We start from the raw sequence: 27,045 nt of genomic DNA, 5'->3' as shown, positions 1-27,045 counted from the left end.
TGTGATGGATAAGGCAAAAACAATGTGGCTCAAAGTCAGGGGTGTGGGGAGACATAAATATGTACTGTACAACACTTCAAGCAGAACGCGTAAATGAAGACTCACTGGAATATCTTTAAAATTGTGAAGCTAGTTGGCTCCACTTTCTACAAATTTAGAGGGTATGAGTGCCCAAGTGCTCCCCACTTCATCCACCCAAGAAATCAATACTGCTATGTCATACGCAATTGTATTTCATGGTGATTACCTGTTTGAAGTTTCATTGGAATCCTTTTTAAACTGAATGTAGTGCTGGATCAACTGACCACATGACCGACTGACAGCATGGTAAAACATCTGCATGATTGGCCAGCCAACAAGCTGGGAGATGACTCCCTCCTACTTCCCTAAACATTGTATTTAGAGGTAAAATGACTTCTTTTCTTGAGGAATAATTTATATGGGTAACCACAGGCAGCAACAACTAAACTAAACAAGAAATTTGCAACAGAGTTACTAACGTCCCCTGCCCAAGGACATTTTTCATAAAACATACTGCATGCCAATACAAGATCTTGGCATGAACAAAGAATAACAAGAGTGACAGAATGTCACAATATACACCCATCATGTAGATGTAACAGTAAAACGTATTCTGTAGACACTAAGACAGTAGACAGTAAGCCAAAACAATAACGCATTCAATTCTAACAACCAGGTTAAGGATGACTACCCGTAATAGGCCTCAATTTCACCAAAAGTGCACATACAACTTGATATTGTAAGCTTTGAAAATGTCAAACGATAGAAACAAGGTGCATATTGACAAATTATATAGTGACAGAAGTTCTCAAAAATTTCCTTTAAATTACCTCCCCTGATAATTTTGGTTTTTCATGAGTTATCTTCCCTGAAAACTAGAAAAAAAAAATCTCCTTTTCCCTACGGGGAATTTTAGATTTCTTTTTGATATTTGTATCAAAATCATATAATGCAGTTTTCTACCACAAAATTTTCTTGAAACTCAAGTTCAGATCCTTATAATCAAAGAAATTATATATTTCTCATAGGCATCAATGTTAACTTCAATACTGATTATCTCCGTTAACTTCAATACTGATTATCTCCCCAAAAAATGATAAAATTTGAAAATCTCTTGGTGAAACGTTTTTAATTTTGGATGTCTTTAAGTGACCAAATTTCATTTAAATATTACCATCCAGTTACAAGATATGAAATATGGCTATTACACCATGTTATCCTTAAAAAGTTTTAAGAATAAGTTATTTATAGTAGCAACAACAGGAAGTAAGCTCTGCTTTTCTAAGTCTGCAAAAAAAAAACTCTATACCAGGTAGAGATACCTTAAAATACACCTAAAATTTGAAAGTAACACATGTTGTACCACAGAAAAGTGGTCTTGACTTTTCCCTACAGTTAATCATAAAAAAGTTATTTATAGTAACAACAAAGGAAAGTTAATCTTAACAAAAAACCTTCTAAGTCCACACAAAAATCCTTACCAGGTAGCGATAGGTCAAAATACACCTAAAACTTGAATGTAATATGCATCTTATACTACAGAAAAGAGGTCTCAATTTTTCCCTTCGGCCAGTACCGGTACTAAAATAGTTACTATGTAAGCTATTAATAGTAACAACAAAGGGAAGTAATTCTAAATTGGGGACCTGGTTCATGTGCATGACACTCTGTCTCATAATGGCGAACAATTGTGCCAAGTAACATCAAAATCCCTCCATGCATGAAGAAGAAATGCTCTGGACAAAATCATTCTTGTATCTGACATTGGCTTCTAAGTGTGACCTTGACCTTAGAGGTACAGGTCTGGGTCTTGTGCACGACACTTCGTCTCATCATGGGGAACATTTGTACCAAATAATTTCAAAATCCTTTGATGAATGTTAGAGTTATCAATCGGACACAAAACAGACCCTGTTAACCAAATACTCTAAGTGTGACCTTGACCTTGGAGCTAGGGGTCTGGGCCTTATGCATGACACATCATCTTATTATAGGAAACATATATACCAAGTTATTTCAAAATCCCTTCAAGGATGGCAGAGTTACTGACCGGACACAAAGTGTGGTGGACTGCAGGAAGATTAGGTTGACGGATAAACTGATGGACGGACAGGACACAGCCTATTTCTATGTCCCATTTTTTTCTTCGAAAAAGGCATGGGATAAATATACACAATATGGACATCAGTGAAGGAATGCACAACTGTTTTATATACCAATAAGCTAAAAATAACAACTAAATCTTTTAGATAATTTATTTATCATTCACTCACAACACAGATTTTTCATTTGGAAATTTTCAATAGTACACAGATTTAACAATCATTTCATGATTGTTTCTTGAACAGAAATTAAACTTAAATGAACAATTACATAAAAACCACTTTATAAACTGATGTGTACAGTAAAATATTTCCAAAATAAGATGAGAAAATTTTTCAAATATTAAAAAAATGAATGTTCTGTAATTATCTAAAATAACTTTCTAATGTTCAAATAGAAAATCTATGATAAAACACTTTTCCCAACAGATACAATGTTCAAAGAACATAGTTAAATCAACTCTTAAATCCCTATTACAAAACATGTTTCATCCAAATACTTAAAACTTTCCAGGATGTCCTTTATAAGTTTCCAGTAACTTATTACATACTCAACTTGTTTCCATTTCTATGCTCTCTGATTCTTTTGTGCCCTCAGATTCTTTTGTGCTCTCAGATTCTGTATTTGACTCTTCATCAATTTTTGGTATATCTTTCATAATATTCTTCATCACATCTTCATACTTGGGTAACTCTGCTTTGTCTACTAGAACAAATTTCCCATATGGCCTGTCCCTACCTTTAAGAACAGCAACAAGTTCCTTCCAGCCTAGTTTCTCGTAAATCAATAAGTAAGGCTTTCCCTGATACTGCATTGTGTCACATTTCAATTTGAAGCTATGGGCATAGCTCCTCAACTCCCGTCCTTCTGTGAGCTCAATTCCTGGCCCGATGATAAGTTCATCTTTCTCCTTATTCTTCACAAATTCATCTAACTTATTTTTAAGGACTTTCATCAAGAAAGCATCTGGAAGTGGATTTCCAAACTCGTCATTTTTGATGATAGGTTCTTCTCCAATATTCTCATCTCTCAGTTTATCAGCTGCAGCCGTTATAGTCTCCCAAGGTATCCATCTGTTCTCATCATCACTTCTAGTTGATATCTGAAATTCAAAATCCAAAACTAGAACTCTCTCTCTTATAACCAAGTTCAACAAGCAAAATCGATAAATTGGTATCCCCCGCCGAAAGGGTTTGTGGTGAGGAATGGCAAAAAAATATATCCGGCAAAAAGTTAAGGATGTTAATAAGAAGCAAATAATTTCATTAGTCAAAATCAATTTAACAGAAACCAAATGTTTAATTAAAGAGTACATAATAAATGTATGATACTTTGATCCTGGCTAAAGAATTTTTTTTAAATGGGATATGCTTACTGTAATAAGCTTAGCTTTTAAAATTAAATGCAGTTAATTGAAATGCGAGGTGGGGGAATGGTACAACTTGCATGTTGATAAATATTCATGGAAGGTTTGAAAAAAATCTAAAATAAAGCATGAAAAAAAAAATTGTTTTTTTTTAGGGTGGGGGGGGGGGGGGGGGGGGGGGGGGGGGATGTGACCAAGGTAAGTGGGTGACCAGGTGTGGGTGAACAACTTCACATGTTAATAACAGACTGTGACACCAGGAAAAGAAATGAAAGAAATTTAATGAAATTCTGCCAAATGGTAAGTTTGTTATGTACTAATATGTTGATTTTCAGACAATTAAAGGGCAATAACTCTGAAGTTACAGAAGAAATCCACACGAAATTGTGTGTGCACAACCACATTATTGTGCTCTAAATTCAGTTTAAGTTTCATAGTTCTAGGTCAAATATATCAAAGTTATGATGCAGAAATTGCCATATTTATAGTACCCTATATAGTTAACACTAGAAACTTCTAAGGGCCACAACCCTGGTGTTACTTGGGCAATCAGACTGAAACTTGATGGGCCCCATAACCTCATAGTGGTGAACATGTATATGACGTTTGTTTGAAAAAAATCTAAAATAAGGAATAATTTTATTTTATTCTTTTTTTTTTGGGAGGGGGGTGGGGGGGGGGGGGGGGCGTGGTTGTGATCAAGGTTAGGGGGTGACCAGGTGTGGGTACACAAACATGTTTACAATAGATGTTCATGGAAAAGAATGAAAGAAATTTAATGAAATTCTACCAAATGGTACATGTAAGTTTGTTATGTACAAATATGTGGATTTTTATACAATTAAAGGGCAATAACTCTTAATTTACAAAATAAATCTGAACAAAATTGTGTGTACACAACCACATTATGGTGATCTAAAGTCTGTTTAAGTTTCATAGTTTTAAGTCAAATATATCAAAAGTTATGATGCAGAAATTGCCATATTTATAGTACCCTATATAGTTAACACTAGAAACTTCTAAGGGCCATAACTCTGGTGTTACTGAAACTTGGCGGGCTGCAAAAACTCATAGTGGTGAACATGTATATGAAGTTTTATATAAATATTCCCAACCATTTCCTAGATATGGCTCCGGATAGACGGACGGACAACGCCAAAACTATATCCCTCAGACTTTCGTCGGGGGATAAAAAGAGTTGAAATAACAAATACAGGTGTAGCAACAGCAAACTGGATGAACTATGCACTGATCAACAACAAATTAGGGTGTTAAACCCAAATGAAGAGTGCACTGCTCAACCATAAATTGTGGGTTTAAACCTAGATAAAGTTCATACTTCTTGTATAATAAACTTGTGAGTTTAAACTTAAATAAATTGTGTACCACTCAACCATAAACTATGGGTTTAAACTAAAATGAAGACTGGGGCCTCATTAAAGATTTTTAAGCTCATAAAGCCTGCAATACATATCAATGAGGAAATGTTGAAATACCTTGATCACATCCTGGGTCTCATACAGCTTGAAGAGGGCATCAGTTGCTGCGAGATTTCGTGCATGAATTTTTTTGTGACCGTAACTTTCTCCTAGAAGCTGTTTCTGCACAGAAAACACACATCTAAAAATACATAAATATATAGATTAAGTTTCATTTTATAAATTGGCAAACAAAGGGTATTTTATTCACAAATACATATTTTTTCTTGTCCTTTTCATAGAAAGGCAGATAGTTACTTATACTTAGCACTGAAATTGAACACATTAGAAGAAATCAAACAGTAGTTACTGAAGCTATTTCACTTTGTCAAAATTTTAAAACAAATTTCATTTGTCACAAGAGTGACAAATTATACCCCCACAATATGGCCTTGTCACAAAATTGAGTCATTGCCAAAGCCAAACTTGCTTGACCTTTGACGTACTGACCTAAAAATCAATAGGGGTCATCTGGTGGTCATGATCAACCTCCCTATGAAATTTCATGATCCTTGACCTAAGCGTTCTCAAGTTATTGTACGTAAATAGCTTAAATGTTCGGGGTCACTATGACCTTTGACCTTTTGAACTCGGAATCTATAGGGGTCATCTGCTGGTCATTACCAACCTCCCTATTAAGTTTCGTGATCCTAGGCCCAAGCATTCTGAAGTTATTGTCCAAAAACCCTTTAAATTTTTCCGGGTCACTGTGACCTTGACCTGTAACCTACTGGTGACATGACACTAAGCCTAAGCATTCTCAAGTTATCATCTGGAAACCATTTAACTGTTTTGTGTCACTGTGACCTCGATCTTTGACCTACTTACGTCAAAGCTGACTTGTATTTTATCATGTTACACCTGTGTACCAAAATATATGATCCTGGGCCCAAGGGTTCTCAAGTTATTATCTGGAAACCGTTTAACTGTTCCAGGTCTCTGTGACCCTGTCCTTTGACCTACTGACCTCAAAGTTGAATTTGACCTTTATTTTGTGATGTTACACCTGTGCATCAAACTTTATGATCCTATGCCCAGGCGTTCTCAAGTTATCATCTGGAAACCTTTTAACTTTTCAGAGTCATTGTGACAATGACTTTTGACCAACTGACCTCAAAGGAGGTAACACAGAACGGTGTCACAGTAAACAATGATGATATTTGCTTATTTTCTGCTTTATTTTGCCACAGATTTGATCAGAATATTATTTTTAAGGAAATATCGAAATCAGAACCAGTTCTTTTCGAAACGGTATAATCCGGTACTTTTTGAAGAGATTATTCGATACTGTACCAATAACGGGCAACGGTGTTCAACCCTAATCGAGACATATGTAAGCAAATTATGCTATTATGATTTGTTTTATTATAATTTATTACAAAATTGAATTTTCACTATTGCAACAATAATGACTTACACAGAAAACTTTTACCAAATTTGCCGACAGAAAAAACAGCCACAGTATTAAATAATTTCAAGCAACAGTTATCCTGCTTTGAAATGTTTGTGCAGTATGATTTAAAGTTAAAATCCAGTAAATCTGTAAAGTCATTTATTATTGGGATACAACTTGAAAATTGCATGCAAAATGTCAACCAAATTTTTCAAGTAAAAATGACAACAATAATTTCAACAAGAGTTATCTAATTTGGTTATTTCTGTATGGTGCATGCATTTTTTCATCTAGTTAAATACAGTGTAGCTCTCCACAGTGAACCTGACTAGGAAGACTAAAATGTGTTTGTTCCAAAAGATTTTTGCTCTTGAGAGGTTTATTGACGAAGATTTCTATCTAAAAGTTAAGTAAATATCTGTCTGAAGAGAAGTGTTTGCTCTATAGTGGTGTTATTAACCTTTAGCCTTCTGGCAGCAAGTTATTTTGCCTTTGTGACCAGTGCAGATCAAGATCAGCCTGCATATCTGTAAATATTCAGTGAACATCCCTACAAATAATAAATGGAACAACCCAAATTTAATGATGAACCATTCAAAACTTAGCAGTGTAAAGGTTAAAGGAGGTTACACTGTATTCTGATACAGAAGTCAGTTCACCTGTAGCTATTCTTTATGGCATCTGTTTCCCATTGTAGAATCATGCCATTCTGATTACAGCTGAACTGTAGTATACAGAATGCATTCCTCACACGATCTTTCGACCAATCACTGTGCTCCATTATAACCAGGTCCTCGAGCTTGCGGTCCTCGATGTCTTTTATCTGGTACCCAAATCGTCTCAGTCCAGCTGTGTTAGATTCAACCGTTCTTCCTGCAAAAATAAGTTAATAGGTAAATCTAGAGCTTAATGCAAATAATACCCCCAGCCAGACACCACTTGGACACAAAGAAAGTAAATTTATATTCAAATTTAAGCTACTAGAACTTTGCTGCTAAGTGTGATATTGGTAATGTGCAATATGCATGTTGAATGGATGAGCTAAAAAACTGATACTAATCTTATAAAATTCAGTGAAGTGGTTTAGGAGATCTCCAAGTGTGACTTGAACCTAGTGACCCGGGTTGTATGCTCTGCATGTCATATGCACAAGGTTAACTACAGATGCTAGCACAATCATGTACTATAAAAATCTTCTGTTTCAGAAGACATAGAGCAAACACGGTTATTTGACCTTTAACCTCTGTTACCGCTGGACCTAATGATCTGGGTTGTGTGCTCTGCATATTGTCTTAAAGGCAAACGCTTAATGCTAATTTCAAGAAAATCTTCCAGGTGGCTTAGACGTTTTGGAACAGACATGAAGTTAAGCTATTTGACCTATGTCCTTTGGCCTTCAAGTATAACCATGACCTTTTGCCTAGAGACCTGGAATGTGCGCTATAAAAGTCATCTTGTTGAGGTGAACTACTGATGCTATTTTTATTGAAATCTTTCCAGCAATAAAAAAGATAGAAGCAACTGACAGACAGATGGACAGAACATACCTAAACCCAAAATAGCTCCCATATACTTTATAGCTGCGAGTATAATAAATATTTCCACTTTTTAAGTGACTATTAACACATATTAGCATTAAATCTTCATTGACATTTAAACCATCTGTAAATCATATATTCAAACAGACTTCTTTGATCATATGACTACATCAAACTGCTTCCTAAAGTGCTGTTAGACTGACCCTCTGAACTCTTCCTCAAATTCTATTAAATGATGAGAGTTTAAAAAAACACACTGAAAATCATTTAATGATATTAAGATCACCTTTGTCTGAGTGTTAAGAAAGGTGTGCTATTGACGATTTAAGATTGTAAAGTGTTTACCTGATCCTTTTATAATGACATCAAGTAATGCTGGATCTTTAATTTCCTCATCAGTTATCTGTTTGTGTTGTGTAATCAGGGTATCAACGCTTGTCGACGTCAACACCTCCCAGGCAGTGTTATATACATTTGCCATACACTCACGTCTCGATGTCCCCTCAGCTATAGTCAGAAATTCAAGTGCTTATATAGCTATATAGTTTCAAATAGAACATTTCTTGAGGAATCAATCACTGCTCAGAAATTCATATTCTAGTACCCTGTGCAAGACCATTTCTCTGTGAAGATGTGATAGACGTCACTTATCTTCCTACTGTAATTTTAATGCTGTATATCACATATGTATATATGTAAACTCATTTGTGGAACACAAAAAGCGTTGAAAAAACAGGGATAAAGCTGTACATAATAAACAAGAAAGAATACAGATATGTTTAAAATTCAACAGTTATCCTTAACTGGGTGGATAATCAAGGCTGATCTTTATCATAGATAAAAGTCTCTGTTTTCAGTATACTTACTCGACGTGATGAACACTTTCTCCATGTAAAGTTCACAGATAATATTACTACTCTGGTCAGCTTTCTTTGTATCCATTTTAAAAATGACCATCGGGATGATCCCATTCTGCATTGCTGCAACGTCTATCTGATTGATATTACTTTCTCGGAACGACATTGTTCCCAAACATCGAATCAATTCAGCAAACTTTTCTTCCAATGGCAGACTGCTTTTAGATTTGTTTGCCATCCACTATAAAACAATATGCATATGTATATTCAGAATAAATTTTCAATCAATTTTAAATACTACAGCTGTAAAATACCAATGGTTCTTTCCTCAATTGTACAACTGAAAAGTGAAAAGTATGAACAGTTCTTCAACTTCTTCAGCAATTATATTAATACATGTAGAGCTTCAAATAAACTTTGTTCAAAGTCCAAAGCAAGTAAAAAAGACTGCAAATTCAGATGATCACATGTCCGCTTTGTGTGAGGGAGGTCTTGGGTTCAATACCAGCCGTGTCATACCAGAGATATGAAAGTGGTATCAGTAGCTCTCTTGATTGGCACTCTGCATTAAAATGGAAACTGGTTTCTCTTATCTCGTACCCTCGTGGCAATACAGTCCATCAGGAATAAGATGTCAAGAGCGATTAATATAAGCTGTAGAACTTGCTTCACATAAAATCACAATGAACCTAAAATGAATTACTACAATCTAGATGACCACTGAAAGGCTACTGTGATCCTAGAGGCATTGTTTCAGGTATATGCAATCACCTTAACTAGCAATTGGGATGGTTTTCTCATATGATACAGTTCCACTAGGCACAGTTAGAACCTGAAGTTGTTAGGATCAACTGATTCAAGAAGTAAACCTAACCACAGAGACAGCTGATTTTTTTTTTTTAGCAAAAGGTAGAAAAAGCTCTCTCATATAATTTAAAACTACATTTAATTTAATAAATTTATAAATCATAGGATTCATTGCTGGGAGAAAGGAATGTCACATAAACCCTATCACAGTTTATACTATCTGTTAAGGAAGAGCGAAAAGAAAATTTAGTATTTCTAAGTCTAAGTCTAAACTTCAGGCTTAAAACTTTGATGAATACTGGCACTGATATGTTTATTCTGAGTTCAATCCTGAAATTGATCAATGGCAATGCTGCTTTCCGAATCTCCAGGCCAAAGGTACAAAGTAATAAAACTGAACACTAGAGACTAGTTTAAAACTGCACCATGCGACTGGTTGATTCTGGACTCATTCACAAACCTGAGGTGACGTTGCACAAGATTGTTATTGTTCACCACACTCCTTTTATACATCTAAACTTTGCTAAGTGACAGTTCTACTCACTTGGCCGACCAGACATTCTAATTACTTGGCTAACCAGACAGCTCTACCTACTTAGCTAACCAGACAGTTCTAAATACTTGACTAACCAAACAGATCTACCTACTTGGCTAACCAAAAAGCTCCATCTACTTGGTTAACCAGACAGCATTACTTGGCTAACCAGACAGAGCTCTACCTACTTGGCTAACCAGACAGCTCTACCTACTTGGCTAACCAGACAGCTCTACCTACTTGGCTAACCAGACAGCTCTACCTACTTAGCTAACTAACAGTTCTACCTACCCAGCTAACCAGACAGCTCTACCTACTTGGCTAACCAGACAGAGCTCTACCTACTTGGCTAACCAGACAGAGCTCCACCTACTTGGCTAACCAGACAGAGCTCTACCTACATGGCTAACCAGACAGAGCTCTACCTACTTGGCTAACCAGACAGCTCTACCTACTTAGCTAACTAACAGCTCTACCTACCCAGCTAACCAGACAGCTCTACCTACCCAGCTAACCAGACAGAGCTCTACCTACTTGGTTAACCAGACAGCTCTACCTACTTAGCTAACCAAAAGTTCTACCTACCCAGCTAACCAGACAGCTCTACCTACCCAGCTAACTAGACAGCTCTACCTACTCGACTAACCAGACAGCTCTACCTACTTGGTTAAACAGACAGTTCTACCTACTTTGCTAACCTGACAACTCTACCTTCTTGGCTAACCAGACAGCTCTACGTACATGGCTAACCATCAGTTCTCTACTTGCCTAACCATACAGCTCTATCTACTTGGCTAACCTGACAGTTCTACCTACTTAGCTAACCAGGCTGCTATACCTACTTGGCTATCCAGACAGCTCTACCTACTTGGCTAACCAGACAGCTCTACCTACTTGGCTAACCAGACAGCTCTACCTACTTGGCTAACCAGACAGCTTTACCTCTTTAGCCAACAAGACAATTCAACCTACTAAGCTATACCAGACATTTATACCTATTTAAATTTAACAGACAGACACAGAGCTACTTACAGTATCAGGTATTGGTTCCTCTGGTACAGATTCCAGCAATTCTGGAATTTCTAAAGTTTTCAGTCGTTGCAGTGTTTTGTCATAAGTGTCTGTCTTACATTGCTTCTTGGTAACTGCTGCCCCTCGACCAATCACTACCGGTCCAATACTGAGCTTTCCTCTACAGTAGAGACGGCCATTCTTCATTCTTGTAATATCTACCTGGTACTCATGTTTGATAAGTATATGAGCCTGAGTAGATGCTTGTTCAATGACAGAAATTGGACTATCTGGGATAGTTTTCATCTTCTATAATAAAAAGAGAACAAACAAAATTTATATAATAACAGCTTCACTGTATCTGAGTACTATATCTGTTTACCAACAATTGACTCATACCTTCAAGATATTAAGAAATATGAAAGACAGAGCTTTAGTACAGTTATTGGGCAATATCCTGTCTACGTCCTCGCGAGGATGATAATTATCTTCCCCTAAATGTTTTTCTGGAGTAAACAGTTTCTGCGTGTGTTGTCATTTATTTGGATCACCAAGACGCTTCAAGCATCGAGCAAACAAGCATTACTATGTGATAGGGTTATTAAAGACGTAATTAATGCAACCTGTTTAAATAGAGTTTATGATAATTATGAATTGAATATAATCACGTCATTCGTTCAGTAAATACTATTATATACTGATGTTTGATTTTTTTTTTCAGTAAAGATTTTGTTTTATGGCAAAATCAATAGAGGTTATGCAGGTGGGATTATGTATATTGCGACAATATTTTCTATTCATTCATTCAGTGCTACTAGAGGGAAGTTTCTCTCGGGGAAAAGGGTTTTCTTTAGGGGCTATCATGCATCAGAAAAATGGGGATTGGAATTCTTTGAGGGATAGCATCTAAGGATGTTAAAAATTTAAAGGCAACTTTTTCCATAGCTCAATTTGTACTTTATTTAGAAATTCATGATTAAAATGCAATATTAAATTTCCTTAAATTATTACTGTTTGTAAATAATAGCAAGACCCACTGAAAGTGGATATATAGGCGCAAAACTAAATACTATCCTAATCTTCTCCCTAAATTCCTCGACTTCTCCCTAGATTCTGTGGAGAAAGAAGTCAATCTTCCCTAAAGTTTTGACCTAGGATAATCCCTGGGAAGAAATTTTGTATGTTCAACTCATTTTTAGCTCAGGCTGAGCTATTAGTATGGGGTGGATGGTCCGGCATAGGTCCATTGTCCATCATCCACATTTTTACTTAAACATCTCCTCCTCTGAAACTACTGGTCAGAATAAAACAAATTTGGTCTGCAGCATTCGGGTGAGTTCCTCTATCAGGTTTGTTCAAATGGGGGCAATTGGAAAAGGGTTTTCTTTAAGGGCCATCATGCATCAGAAAATGAGGCTTGGATTTGCCAGGGGAGAGTATCTTTAAATGGGCATTTTACATATTGAATCTCATTATTGATAGAAAAAAAAATATTCCCTGGGACTTTAACTTAAATCATATTTGAATGGTGAAAAACGCATCAGACCTTTAGACCGGATTATACACAGCGTGATGATATTTTCCGTTCCTTCATTCTTTTTCTGTAACAAATCACATTCATTCCATAAAATGCCCATATTAGTACCCACAAAATTCAAAGACCTTTATGGAATGAATCAATTACATGAGGGGAAAAAAGTTATAGAAGGTTATGGATCAGGTATAGGTTACGCGGCATTTTCCCAGCTTTTCATGGATTTATTTATTTTGTTGGGTTTGATATCACACTCAAATGGCGACTTTCCAGCTTTCATGATGGAAGAAGACCCCAGGTGCCCCTCCGTGCATTATTTCATCATGAGCGGGCACCTGTACATAACCACGACCTTCCATAAGTCAGCTGGATTGCTTCTTCACATGAAGAATTCAATGTCCCGAGTGAGGGGTAAGTGATTTGAAGTTGGCGACTTTAACCACTCGGGCCCAGAGGCCCTCTTCATGGATAGAGGAAAATCCCAAGGTGTCCCTCCTTGAATTATTTCGTCACTGGCAGACACCTGGGTAAAATCACCAACTTTCATAAGCCAGGTAGATACTTACATGAAGAATTATATTTTCTCACTGAGGCTTGAACCCCCCATAGGTGTGGAACAAGTGACCTGAAGTCAGGGACCTTAACCACTGGGCCTCAAATGCTCCTAGACAGACGACAGGTGACAAGACAATAAGACAGATAATAAAAGGCATTGAGGACAGACAGACCATAGATCGTTAGACAGCAAGATTACAGATGGTTGGACAGATAGACATAGACTGACAGATGACAGACACCCTGACAGACATTCAATGATTCTAAAAGCTGTACATCCATTTCATGCTTATGTGATCTAAAAGGGACCTAAACGAAAATTTTAAACCAAAAATAGTAATGTTCAGGATAAGAAGGGTCACAGTTATAACAAAATGCAAGAGAGAGTTTTGATTCTTAACTTCCTTACTTACCTACTGGGTATTAATGATAAACTAATGTGCACAGTTTCAAAGCTGCAGATCTTATAGCTTTTCATAAAAGTTGTCCTGAACAAGAATTTCAGCTGACAGCTATAATCAAGTTACAAGCAATAAAAATTTGCAGATTTCTTTTCTTTTTTATAAAGAATATGATAAACAGTTACATGTAATGTAACATTCAATCTATTTCACTCCATATGCTAGTATTTTGCACTGGACTCTTTACAGAGCTTACCTGTATAGCACTGATAAGCTGGATCAAGACTGTTTTGACGTCTCCACCAACCAGAGATTTCGCTTCGGCACTTCCAATGTCCTTGTCACCTTCATTCTTAATCTCTTCTTCTGCCTTCATCTGGCGGTCCAATTCTTCCCTAGAAAAATATCAGGTCATACGACTTAAAGTCATATTTCATATGTGACAATTTTGTGTACAATAATGCTATTTTAACAGAATTTTGGCGCACATGTTCGTACTTACTGGAAGTGTGCACATTAAGATATAGTAAATTCTGCTCCAATTTTCAGCGGACTGTTAAATTTTACTTATTACATCCTTATGTCATTACAGCTGTAACTGGCTTATTTGGGTACTGAAACCAAAAGTAAGACGAGACCAAATGGGGACAAAGATATTACAGATCACTATAACTACACCATTACTAATCCTACTTGTTATGTATTAGAACACCTATTCATAGAATGTATTTGGGACACCTATTCATAGAATGTGATATTTGGGAACACTATGTTCTCAGGTGAGCCAACAATATTCACAAATTTGATGAAATTATTACTATTAATGACAACAGACAGCATGAGCCATGCACCATGAATATACCTTATAGCTTCTGTGCCAGGATCCACTAGATTGTATATCTCCGCCACAGTCATTGACAGCATCACATTGAGAGCTTTCTGGAACACTTCCTGTTTCAGATCCTTCTTGTTGGGCCTTATTGCACGAGCCAGGAACACATCATCCAGCTTCAGAACACCAGTATACATTGCCTTTCCTGCTACCTTAGCAAGCTCTTCAGACTCGTAAACAGCCTAGTGAAAATAAAACAATGTTGGTGCACGTATTCTAACATTTATATCTGTAGATATCAAATTTGTGGTAAAGATCAAAGTTCCTGCAGATATCAAATTTTCTGTAGATATCAAATTTGTGGTAAAGATCAAAGTTCCTGCAGATATCAAATTTTCTGTAGATATCAAATTTGTGGTAAAGATCAAAGTTCCTGCAGATATCAAATTTTCTGTAGATATTAAGTCTCTTGTGGGTATCAAATTTCATGTAGAAGTTCCTGTATCAAAGTTCCTACAGTTACCAGAAGGTCTACAAATCAATTAAGGCAGCTTGAAAAACTGAGAAATGCAGACGAACCTTGGTCCAGGGAATTAAAGTTGAGTCTGGAGACCAGTCTCACAATGCTGCTTTCTCATTGGTCAATACAAGACTTAAGCTAAAATTCAACCAATCAGATACTGGAGTTTTGAGACTGATCTCCAAACTCTGTCTTATAAACCTCACATCCAGGTAACTTCGAGCCTTAAACAGACAACTCTTACCTTGAGTCCGAGTTTTGAACTTGTAATAGCATTCATGATGGTTTGTATAGCATTTATCTTGATAGAATCATCATTCCTCAGGAACAGACAGAACCTGTGTAGCTGAAAAAGACCTTAAAATTATAGCTCAAATATGTAGGAAAACTGTATAACAGAGTTATAGACCAGAAATTCATTGACATTTAAAATATAGCACTGTCCTTATATTGTCCCGGATCAACTGCATATTTTCCTATGACAATTGTTTGCATCACGATAACTCAACAACTCGTGGGACAGAAAATTATAGGTTGCTCCAACTGAAGTTAAATGCAAACCTATATATAAGAATGGTTTTGTACTAGTAGGACAGTAACAACTTGCAATGACATTTGAGAATTAACTTGAATTGTGTCCATTGGACATGGATGCACCCAATACACTGCTCCATCCTCAAAATAGCAAAGATTTTAGTAAACACCATCTTCATATGAAGAAATATATCAACTAAAAGTTTGAAGCAGAATTTTAATTGTATTCAGAAACGGATGTGCATCTGAGCAACTTAGAATCCATTCCACCAGAAAACAAGAGCTGTCACTAATGGTGACAAATGCACCCACAGCGCCTTGACCTTTGACCTGGTTACCCCAAAGTCAACAGGGCTCATGTACTCAATAAGTACTATCAGCATGTGATGTCTGAAGGTCCTGGGTGCAGTCGTTCATGAGTGAAGTGCCTTCATGCAAAAAGTTAACGTTGTGACGAATGAATTAACTAACGAGCGGACAGACAGTTGAAAACTAATATGCCTCCCTTTGGGAGCATAATAATGAGTTGAACACCAAAATTTCTTCACTATGACCTATTTTGTGAAATACATAAAAAAGGGCCATATTCCTGGAAAAATAACCAAAGATGAAAATCCATTATTTATGGTTATCTCTGCATCAAGATCCTTTACCTCTGAAACTTTCAAGCATATCCTTTCAACAGTGTCAGATGAGTTGGATATCTAAGATTTTTCTCAACATTCTATAACAGCAAAACTATCAAAGGGCCATAACTGCAGTAAAAGTATTCACAGCAAAGTTCTTTCCTTTATGATCATAGGAACATCAAACTTGTTGATCTGTTAACGTTTTATGCAAATGAGGCTAATAGTGTGGGAGGAGTTGGACATACAAGATTTTGGGAGGTATGTACGCACAGAAGGAAGTAAATTTTTTTTGTGGTTTGACAAAACCTATTTATCTACATTAATCCATATAAAATTTAGCGCACCATGAAAAATTGCAATATTATGGTATCTTCAATCAAAATGAAAAAAAAGTTTAGATGTTTCCACAATGACCAAAAAAATGGAATGTTCAGTCAACATAAAATTACAAAATCCAAAATCTATTTTTACCTTTTCTGCCATGGACATATTTTGGATATCCAGAACATCTGGTTTTGCAGAGGCAAGAGTATGCACTGGGGGAACAACTGCCAAAACAGCTCCTGCAGCTTTATTACCTCCCCTGCCTCGACCCCGTGGATTACTGAACACATTTGGTGGCATCCCTGTAGTTGTTAAATCAAGCAAACAAAAATTTGGTATGAAATTAAATGTGAAACTTTCATCCTTGTACCATAACACCGCTTGTTCTACCCACGATTTCAAGTTAATTTCTCATGTTGTAACGAATGTAAAAGGCACAGAACTTAACAGGGACAAATAAATGACTTATATATAGTCTGATTTAAAAATACTTTTAAAGCCTTGATATAAGCTGCATCAAATCGCACAATTACTTGTTCTGTACATTATTTTGTTTTTGTTGGGTTTAGAGTCACACTGACACAATTATAGGTCATATGGCAACTTCCTGTACATGTTGGGCTTGTTAAAGGTTATCTGAAAATTTTTTTGCATCAGTCATATCCAAAAGCAATTTATATTATTATACCTCACATAAATGTCCAATGCAAATTTCCCATTAGTTTAACTTGAATATTATATCATATTCCCCAATGATTTTATAACTCATGCGCAAAACCGTTATTTTCAATTTCTGCGCAGGTGATATGATCCATGATTTCATATCACATGCGCAACAGCGTTATTTTGTTTTTCTGCGCATGTGATATTATTTTTTCCTATCACCCGTTGAGAGATTGATACTTACGCATTTATTAAAAGAATGAGTCGATAAATTTTCAGACGAGGCGCTTATATAATTATACTTAAGGATTAAATTACCCTTTTCTGGTGCTCTTGCATGTGCGAATCCAGCCGAATTTTCTTTTTTATGCTACGTGCAAAATATTTCGAAAACAACTTTTCATCTAATATTGAATCGAAACTACCACCATAAGATTGGAAATGATCTAACTAAGAAAATGAGTACTCGCACTTATATGTTTTGTTTAGAAAAAAAAAGTTATCGCCGTTTTTCGAATGTTAGGCCTACTGATTGACGCAATGTTGAAATATTAGAATAAATATACTGTAGGGGTCAGCGATATGTAAACGCCCCGTCTAAATCTATCAAAAAAGTCTTATTAAACAGCAAAGTTGCCATAACAAGTAAATACTCTTTAATTCTGTCTTCATTATCTGGTTAGTAATTACTTTTTAATGTTAAATAAATTATGTTGATTTTCCAGTAAATGTTTTGACCCTTATAATCTTCTTTCTGTATAATAAAATAAATATTGCATTCCTGAGAGGGTGATATGAAAAATGTTCACCCCTCGAAACATGAATATAGACCTCGGCTGGCACCTCGGTCGATATTCATATATCTCGCGGTGAACATTTTTCATATCACCCTCTCAGGAATGCAATATTTATATAATGTCTCAATAACAGACTTATCAATCATTTGTATTTCATTTATTCATTTTATGAAACGAGATTGACTTCTCTTTAACTTTACCATACCATCGTGTCAAAAATATTTTTAAGTAGTTACTTAATGGTGTTATAATATGTATTATTTAAGATAATATCTTGTGCAAAGCAAAAACATGAAGTATAAACAGTGTAGGTCAGACTACACAGGTCTGCATAGTAATGCATACTACAGTATCAACTCATTCAATAAAACACTCACCATAGACTTTTGCCAAGAAAACTTCTTTACAGCTTTTACTCTATCTATACCCAAGACCTAAGTTCGCAGTAGGTAAAATTTGGAAAAATATGACCTTTACACAACATCACTATTAGTTTTAAAATTAAATGAGCCATGCCATGAGAAAACCAACATAGTGGCTTTGCGACCAGCATGGATCAAGACCAGCCTGCGCATCCGCGCACTCTGGTCAGGATTCATGCTGTTCGCCTTCAAAGCCTTTTGCAATGAGAGAAACCATTAGCAAACAGTGGATGCGCAGGCTGGTCTGGATCCACGCTGGTCGCAAAGCCACTATGTTGGTTTTCTAATGGCATGGCTCAAATATCTTTTAAAATATAACTCAATGTTACCTCTTTGCACACCTCTTCCTCTTCCCCTAAACTGTCCTCTCTGTACACCTCTGTTTCCTCCCCGGTTCTGCTGGTTGCCACCTCTATTCTGGTTGCCTTGACCTCTATTCTGATTTCCCTGACCTCTATTCTGGTTCCCTTGGCCTCGATTCTGGTTTCCCTGACCTCTACTAAATTGACCCCTATTCTGGTGACCTTGACCTCTTTGCATACCGCCTTGTGGTGACTTCATGGCAGTCTGAAACTGTCCTCTACCAAATCCTGCTTTATTTCCTCTCTGATTGCCCCCTCCACGTTGTTTTGGGGCATCTTAAAATAACAATAACAGATGATATACATAGCATGCATTGATACTGAAGCAAACATTTTGTGTTACAACAACTCTAGGACTCTTCCACCTGCATTCAAAATATGTTTAGGTTAAAACAATAATACAAATGTGCCTTTTGCAAAGTTGGATACTAGTACATTTTTGGAACAAGAAACGCGGCAATGCCACGAAACCAGGTTTTCAACACTTTTCATAAGAATAAAAAAGTATACTGAATCACAGTGCACCACTTTAAAGCACAACCCTAACCCTAACCTAACCCTAACCCTATTTTTAGTAACAATGACCTTGACCTTGATCCCAGAAACCCCAAAATCAATCCCAAGCTACCACATAATATAAAATTTCTATACACCAAGTTTCATCATGATAGCTCATTCCTAAGTTAAGTTATTGACCGGAAACCCTTTTTCTATTTTAAGTAACAGTGACCTTGACCTTGAACCCAGAAACCCCAAAATCAATCCCAGCCTTTGTCTTGATATGAGCGACATACATACCAAGTTTTATTCAAATATCTTTACCGAAACATAAGTTATTGACTGGAAACTCTTTTTCTATTTTAAGTAACAGTGACCTTGACCTTGACCCTAGAAACCCCAAAATCAATCCCAGCCTTTGTCTTGATATAAGCTACATACACACCAAGTTTTATTCAAATATCTTTACCGAAACAAAAGTTATTGACCGGAAACACAAGTTTGACGCCGCCGCCCGCCCACCCGACCAACGACATACCCCAATCTAATAACTCTGGTTTTCGTTGAAAACCTGGTTAATAAGAACAAGCACCATTGAAGAGATAAAGAAGCAATCCAAGGCCATATCATCAATGCTTGCTCATACATGTATAGTAGCGATAAATATTCCACATAGGTATCCAAATGGAATGAACTGTAATGTTATGACACAAGATACCAGCCCTTATTTCTGTTTAAACTTCATTATTAGACATTTTGTTTCCAATTGGTTTTAGGAAAGTGTATTTTGCATAAAGGTAGCTATGTTCTTATTCAATACCTCCAGAGATATCATGAAGACAAATTTCAGTATCTCCAGATAAACATGTAACATGATCAAGACAAATTTCTGTATCTCCAGAGGCAACATGATAAAGACAAATTTTCATTACTGGTATTTCCAGAGGTAACATGATGATGACAAATTGCAGTATCTCCAGAGGTAACATGATAAAGACAAATTTCTGTATCTCCAGAGGTAACATGATGATAAAGACAAATTTCTGTATCTCCAGAGGTAACATGATAAAGACAAATTTCAGTATCTCCAGAGGTAACATGATAAAGACAAATTTCAGTATCTCCAGAAGTAAAATGATGAAGACAAATTTCAGTATCTCCAGAGGTAACATGATCAAGACAGATTTCAATATCTCCATAGAACACATGATAACACCGAATTCAAGTGAAGATGACATCTAAGCTTCTTCAGCGGTAACACGATGAAAACATTTAAGAACAGAGTAGATTACAAGATGCAAGCAAACAACCAGAATGCCATAGACACATGATGAAGCAAACTTATTAACTTGCAAATAAAACAAGAATTGTACTAAATTTAACCTCGAGATATGAATATAACTTGGTCACTGTGTATAGCTCTACAGTATATCAAATCAATTATTTTCAGCACTTAATTTTAATTGCCAAGTTTTTTTTACATTATGTGTATCATCTTCCTTTTTAAACAAGTGACAATTATTAAGAATAAAAAATCTTACCATTGCCATAGAATGCTGAGTAGTCATCTGTGAAATCAACACTGATATTGTTACTGCTCGTATTACTGCCACGGTAACCTAAATTTTCCGAGTAGTCTGGATTTCCCCAACCGTAATATCCATATTCTGAGTAACTAGGACCCCAGGGACCTCCAGGGCCGGAGAAATCATCTGTTCCAGGAGGTCTTGGCTCCTTTGCTGGCCTTGGCGAAGCCCAATCTCCTGGGTAAGGTCGCTTCAAGGGTGGTGGAGGTGGCGGAGCATAAGCCATATTTCAATAGTTACTGTAGATAACAAAATATCAACATTAAAGAGACATACCTTCAAATCAGATTTAAATTTGATCTGTGAATGTTATATGGGAAAATTTTTATGTAATTTTCAGTTTACAGAAGCTGCAAGTCTACTCAGCTTAGTAGGAAAAGCATAAGACTTATCAATGTTTCTATCATTTCTATAATGAACTTGTCCATCTTCCAATTTGGACAGTACCATTAACTATTAAAAGGGGTGCTTACCAAAAAGATACTGAATGAATGGCGAACAGTGCAGATCATGATCAGACTCAAGGGTTCAAATTTAGACAAGCATACAAGCTAAATGCTAGTGGGTTTGAAATGTACTGGCTAATTCAGCTAGTCAATAATATTACAAGCAAAAATGTCTCCAGAGCTTTAATAAACTCTAATTGGTTTGAATGTTCACATTTTTCTTCATGAAAGGAATGTTATCATTTATGTTTATATTTTATTGTTCAACAAAAATGGCACAAGCTATTTTAAGCTAATAGAAAACAAATTTGTTTGTGACTGGCTACTAACAGAGATCAGTCAGTAAGTTTTGACCAGTAAAATATTAATAGAGTAATTAAATATTATTAACTTTAGCCGGTAGCTTTTCATTTTAGCTAGTGATCAAAAAGGACACTAGCTAATTTCAGCTAGTACAAACTATTGTTAAATTTGACCCCTGAGACTGCACAGATGTGCAGGCTGATCATGATCTACACTGGTCCCAAAGGCAGAACAAATTTTGTCCGGCATGATATGGGTTAATACATTCATTCCTGTATGAAGCTGCCCATAACTTGAATGCTGAGAACAGGTTTTTACTGTAGAAGAATCTAGTCATGCTGGTTTGCCTAACTGATCAGCATTGAATAAATGTTATACTGTTAAATATGATGTTAAACACAAATATATTAGAATATGGTTTTAGCCAGCATGATCACAAATATTGTCTGCTCTTTACTGCAAATCTTTTTCTGTCTGTAACTTAAACATTTTCAACCTACTGAGCCCCAATCTGGCATGTACTATCTACAATGTACTTACATGTTCACTGTTATGTCTCAGAAATTTCTAAGCATTACAGTTTTGACAGACCTCTCACTTTTAACCTACTTAAACCATCTAAATTAACCTACTAGCTTAAAAAATAATTCTCTTAAGTCACTGATTGTAGATCATACTGCCTTCTTAGAAAATATACTGCCTTAAGGTAGTTCTGCACATTTTGGATCAAATATTTTTCTACAATGTAGAATTTGACTAAACTCTGATTTTTTTTAAAACTACAGAATATACTTAGTACAATAAATAAATAAAAGAAATATGGTCAATATATGTACATTGATTTTGTACTACACTGGTTTGAAAGTTGAAGTTTTCGAAATGGTAGTCTATAGGAAAATTACAATTTTGATGACATTTATGCTAATAGCATTTTTTTTCATGATGTACATTTTGTTTAAACTTCTGACAATCATAAATATACGTCTATAATATGGTGAAACAAAATGTATAGGTCCATGCGCTTGTTTTTTAACACATTTGCCAATGATTAAAAGATCTGCGCTCTTCAAGCTGATTTTAAGACATTATTTAGAATTATTTAATCTGTCATTGGCTTAGTATCATATTTTATCTTCAGAAAGACAGAAAATTTGCCAATTTATTGGATTTAATCTTGGGTTGCAGTTAACTCGTAAAATGGTTTTCTTGTTTGTATGATTATATATTATATTATACGTTAAAAAGTTTTGGAATGATATAATGAATTGTGAAGTATGAGATAAATAACAGTCGGTCTGCGTTTCCCACAGTTCATATAAAAAAGACAACAACAACATTGTGTTGTTTGTTCATTTGTAAGTATGTGATGTAGGCTAATATCGCAATACGTTGATCAAATGTATACAAGTTATGGTATCTTGAAAATCTGTCTTGAATTTTAACGGAGGGACAAGAAAAATTAAAGCAACAAGAAACAAGAGGACCATGATGGTCCTGAATCGCTCACCTATCCCCACATGACCTAGTGTTGAACTGAGTACGACGTCGTTATTTCTATTATTTGACATAGTGACCTAGTTTTTGAGCACATGTGACCTAGATATCATCAAGATAAAAAATTCTGACCAATTTTCATGAAGATCCATTGAAAAATATGACCTCTAGAGAGGTCACAAGGTTTTTCTATTATTTGACCTAATGACCTAGTTTTTGAAGGCACGTGACCCACTTCTGAATCTGACCTAGATATCATCAAGGTGAACATTCTCACCAATTTTCATGAAGATCTCATGAAAAATATGGCCTCTAGAGAGGTCACAAGGTTTTTCTATTTTTCGACCTACTGACCTAGTTTTTGACCGCACGCGACCCAGTTTCGAACTTGACCTAGATATCATCAAGAGGAACATTCTGATCAATTTTCATGAAGATCCATTGAGAAACATGGCCTCTAGAGACGTCACAAGGTTTTTCTATTTTTAGACCTACTGACCTAGTTTTTGACCGCACGTAACCCAGTTTCAAACCTGACCTAGATATCATCTAGGTGAACATTCTCACCATTTTTCATGAAGATCCATTGAGAAATATGGCCTCTACAGAGGTCACAAGGTTTTTCTATTTTTAGACCTACTGACCTAGTTTTTGACCGCACGTGACCCAGTTTTGAACTTGACCTAGATATCATCAAGGTGAACATTCTGACCAATTTTCATGAAGATCCATTGAGAAATATGGCCTCTAAAGAGATCACAAGGTTTTTCTATTTTTAGACCTACTGACCTAGTTTTTGACCTCACATGACCCAGTTTCGAACTTGACCTAGATATCATCAAGGTGAACATTCTGACCAATTTTCATGAAGATCCATTGAGAAATATGGCCTCTAGAGAGGTCACAAGGTTTTTCTATTTTTAGACCTACTGACCTAGTTTTTGACCCCACGTGACCCAGTTTCGAACTTGACCTAGATATCATCAAGGTGAACATTCTGACCAATTTTCATGAAGATCTCATGAAAAATATGGCCTCTAGAGAGGTCACAAGGTTTTTCTATTTTTAGACCTACTGACCTAGTTTTTGACCGCACGTGACCCAGTTTCGAACTTAACCTAGATATCATCAAGATGAACATTCTGACCAACTTTCATAAAGATCCCATGAAAAATGTGACCTCTAGAGTGGTCACAAGAAAAAGTTTACGCACGCACGAACGCACGCACGACGGACGACGGACGCCACGCGATCACAAAAGCTCACCTTGTCACTTTGTGACAGGTGAGCTAAAAAAATGTAGTTATGACTGTATGTCTTACGGAGCAACAAAATAACATAACATTCTTGACGACAGCGACAAGAAAATATGTACATCGTCTGTTCTATTTCTAACAAAATATTAAAGAAAACAATTCCTGTCTTGCTTACAAAGTCAGCTGATGAACGAATTGTATTTATTATATGAAAGTTACTTGTTTCTTTTTCTATAGTTCTTTAGGGGAATATAAGTCATATATGAGTCCAGGCTTAATGCTACATTATCTGGATAAACAACATTACGCCATTACTTCTGGTTTATCAAACACGCAGAACTACCTTATTATACATTATATATAAATATTAAAACTATTAGCAAGACAAGGCACCTCACATATATTATAGTCACTTCACAGAAACAATACCAATGTTGGGGATACACTATGGAGTTGTGATTATTTCTTAGAAATGCACTAGAATACAAGAATTTGGATAACATAAAAGTGTAAAAATTTGTGCAACTTAAACTGGCCCAACCTCCAGCATGTAGCCCCTACACTGAATAAAGAAATAAAAGACCTCGTCAACTCACCTTTTTTTGTAAAATTCCTTTCTGGAATATCCATAATGGTAAATCAGTGTGCTGGATAGTTTTCATTTCCAAGAATGATCACAATTATTTCAAGTGATTTTAAAATACCATCTATACCCTCTTCATAACTGATCAAACGTGTACAAGTCACTAAAGTCCTTGGTCCAAGGTTATAACTGGAGATCAGTCTCAAACTGCATGCAGTAACAAGTTAAGAATTTTTTCTAAGCACTACCTTTAAACTTAACAAATTTTTGATACCACAGCATTTCGAGACTTGTCTCCAAGCTCTTAAAATCTTGCACCAAGCTACTATCAAGGACAGTTGGGGATGCTAAATGAAACAATCAATTCAAATGATAACTTCTATGCAAGGAGCAAAGTCACGTTTGATAAGGTGTGTTGTAAAATGTATCATCTGAGAAGTTGAACAGGCAATAACTTTTGCTTGTCATCTTTGATCATAAAGCTTACAATGAACAGATATTTTAAGGGAACATGTTGCAGACTACAAACAGCCATGTATGAAATTTTGATATCTGAATTAGCAGACTAATAAAATAGTAATTTCTGTACTACATGCAAGGGTAGTTTAAAGCAGATATAAAGTTGAACAAGTTTTGAACACTGTCAATATTTACAAAACAATTGTGACATGACACACCTGAATAAATTACTGACATTTCTGGTTATATGCAACTGACCTAAAAAAAATAATGAAATAACTACGTTTGTAATGCATGTTTTAAGAACTATGTTAACTTTCATTTCCACGACATATTTTTAATGAATCCTATGTACAGAGAGTACACATTAAAATCTTTCAGTTTCAAACTTTCAGCCCTCACAAGAGATGATAAAACATGGCTAACAAGTTTAGAATTGTTTCTAAGCACTACTATTATTCTATACTTATTCTGACACTAAGATACAAGGGAACATCATACAAGAAATATTTTTCAATACGGATGTAAAAATATCATACTGAGTGGCTCATGCTTGTTTTAAGTTTTACCCATGCTAAGGAACAAATTTAATTCATTTATGTAATACTTACAAGTCTAGATACATACGTATATAAGATAAGTAGCTTTGTATTTAGAAATATGCACTCATTCTTTTGTGGACTATTATTGCAATCCTCAAGTTTTGCAAATTTTCCAGCAAGGAACTCATGCATATTTCTTAACACAATCTTATATATTTGTGGGAGAACAATTTTGCTGGATTTCTTGGCTGAGTCAATCCATAAAAGTAAATACCAACAAACACAAGTGAAATACCCACCTATATCCACAAATTCACATCCCCATAATTATAATGTTCTCATTATTTTAAACAACAGAATTTCATGCATATGACGATTTCACAACAACTGATAATAATTACATTAAAATGACAACCCTTTCAAATATGACTTGCTACCTGAAGACTCCCTGACAAAAGCTTATTGAAGATTTATAGCTACATTTCCGAGCTTTTCTAATTTTTGTTTTCGCAATATGTTGACAGTAGCAATTAGAATCTGGACATCAGGCAATGGTCTTACTTGTTTTATAGATTACAGTCCTAGACACTGTCTCACACCCACAAACACTTCAATTACAGTGAACACTGGCAAATCAACACATTAACTATAGCAAAGAGAGGTATACTACACCACATGTACATGATTGTGTAGAGTGTGCTTAAAGTAACTGAACAAATGGTCATATATTTTTTCTCATTAGTCACAATATATGCCCCACTGTTAGAATATAATATCTTTGTTAATACAAAAATGATTTGCATAATATCCTTTAAAGCAAATATATAACAAGAGCTTGTAGAACATAAATGCCCCCCTTGATGCATTCAGTAATTGCACAAGGAACAGAAATTATTTGGTCACTGTGCACTGGATGTTTGACTAATCAATAATTATGGGTCATTTACCAGTCACATGTAAACTCCGTATCAAATGTGATCTTGGACCAAAGTATTCTCTAGTTATTTGGCAAAAAATGTTCTACTGTTCTGGGTCAATGTGACCTTGACCTTTGACCTACTGACCTCAAAATCAACAGGGGTCATCTGCTGGTCATGATCAACCTTCCTATTAAGTTTTGTGATCTTAGGCCCAATCATTATCAAGTTATTGCCCGGAAACAGTTTAATTGCTACGGGTCGCTGTGACCTTGACCT

The 27,045-nt window shown here is 35.8% G+C and overlaps 1 protein-coding gene across 1 annotated transcript in view; it reads right to left on the bottom strand.

Annotated features, from left to right (window-relative positions):
* Nucleotides 1-2,262: 2,262 nt before the first annotated feature.
* Nucleotides 2,263-27,045, bottom strand: part of LOC123548699 (uncharacterized) — a 29,268-nt gene continuing 4,485 nt past the window's right edge. Inside the window, exons 3-14 of the mRNA XM_053524720.1 lie at nucleotides 20,722-21,005; nucleotides 18,650-18,958; nucleotides 16,586-16,740; nucleotides 15,196-15,297; nucleotides 14,462-14,673; nucleotides 13,856-13,994; nucleotides 11,131-11,418; nucleotides 8,766-8,997; nucleotides 8,245-8,406; nucleotides 7,021-7,234; nucleotides 4,987-5,110; nucleotides 2,263-3,226 (exon numbers count right to left, since the gene is read on the bottom strand). Of these exons, the coding sequence (XP_053380695.1) occupies nucleotides 2,675-3,226; nucleotides 4,987-5,110; nucleotides 7,021-7,234; nucleotides 8,245-8,406; nucleotides 8,766-8,997; nucleotides 11,131-11,418; nucleotides 13,856-13,994; nucleotides 14,462-14,673; nucleotides 15,196-15,297; nucleotides 16,586-16,740; nucleotides 18,650-18,958; nucleotides 20,722-20,992 (2,760 nt within the window). The 5' untranslated portion in view covers nucleotides 20,993-21,005 and the 3' untranslated portion in view covers nucleotides 2,263-2,674. The remainder of the gene's footprint in view (nucleotides 3,227-4,986; nucleotides 5,111-7,020; nucleotides 7,235-8,244; nucleotides 8,407-8,765; nucleotides 8,998-11,130; nucleotides 11,419-13,855; nucleotides 13,995-14,461; nucleotides 14,674-15,195; nucleotides 15,298-16,585; nucleotides 16,741-18,649; nucleotides 18,959-20,721; nucleotides 21,006-27,045) is intronic.

Source organism: Mercenaria mercenaria, chromosome 15, assembly GCF_021730395.1.
Source record: "Mercenaria mercenaria strain notata chromosome 15, MADL_Memer_1, whole genome shotgun sequence".
Taxonomy (NCBI): domain Eukaryota; kingdom Metazoa; phylum Mollusca; class Bivalvia; order Venerida; family Veneridae; genus Mercenaria; species Mercenaria mercenaria.
Note: the sequence above shows the minus strand (reverse complement) of the source record. Positions and strands in the feature narration are given on the sequence as shown.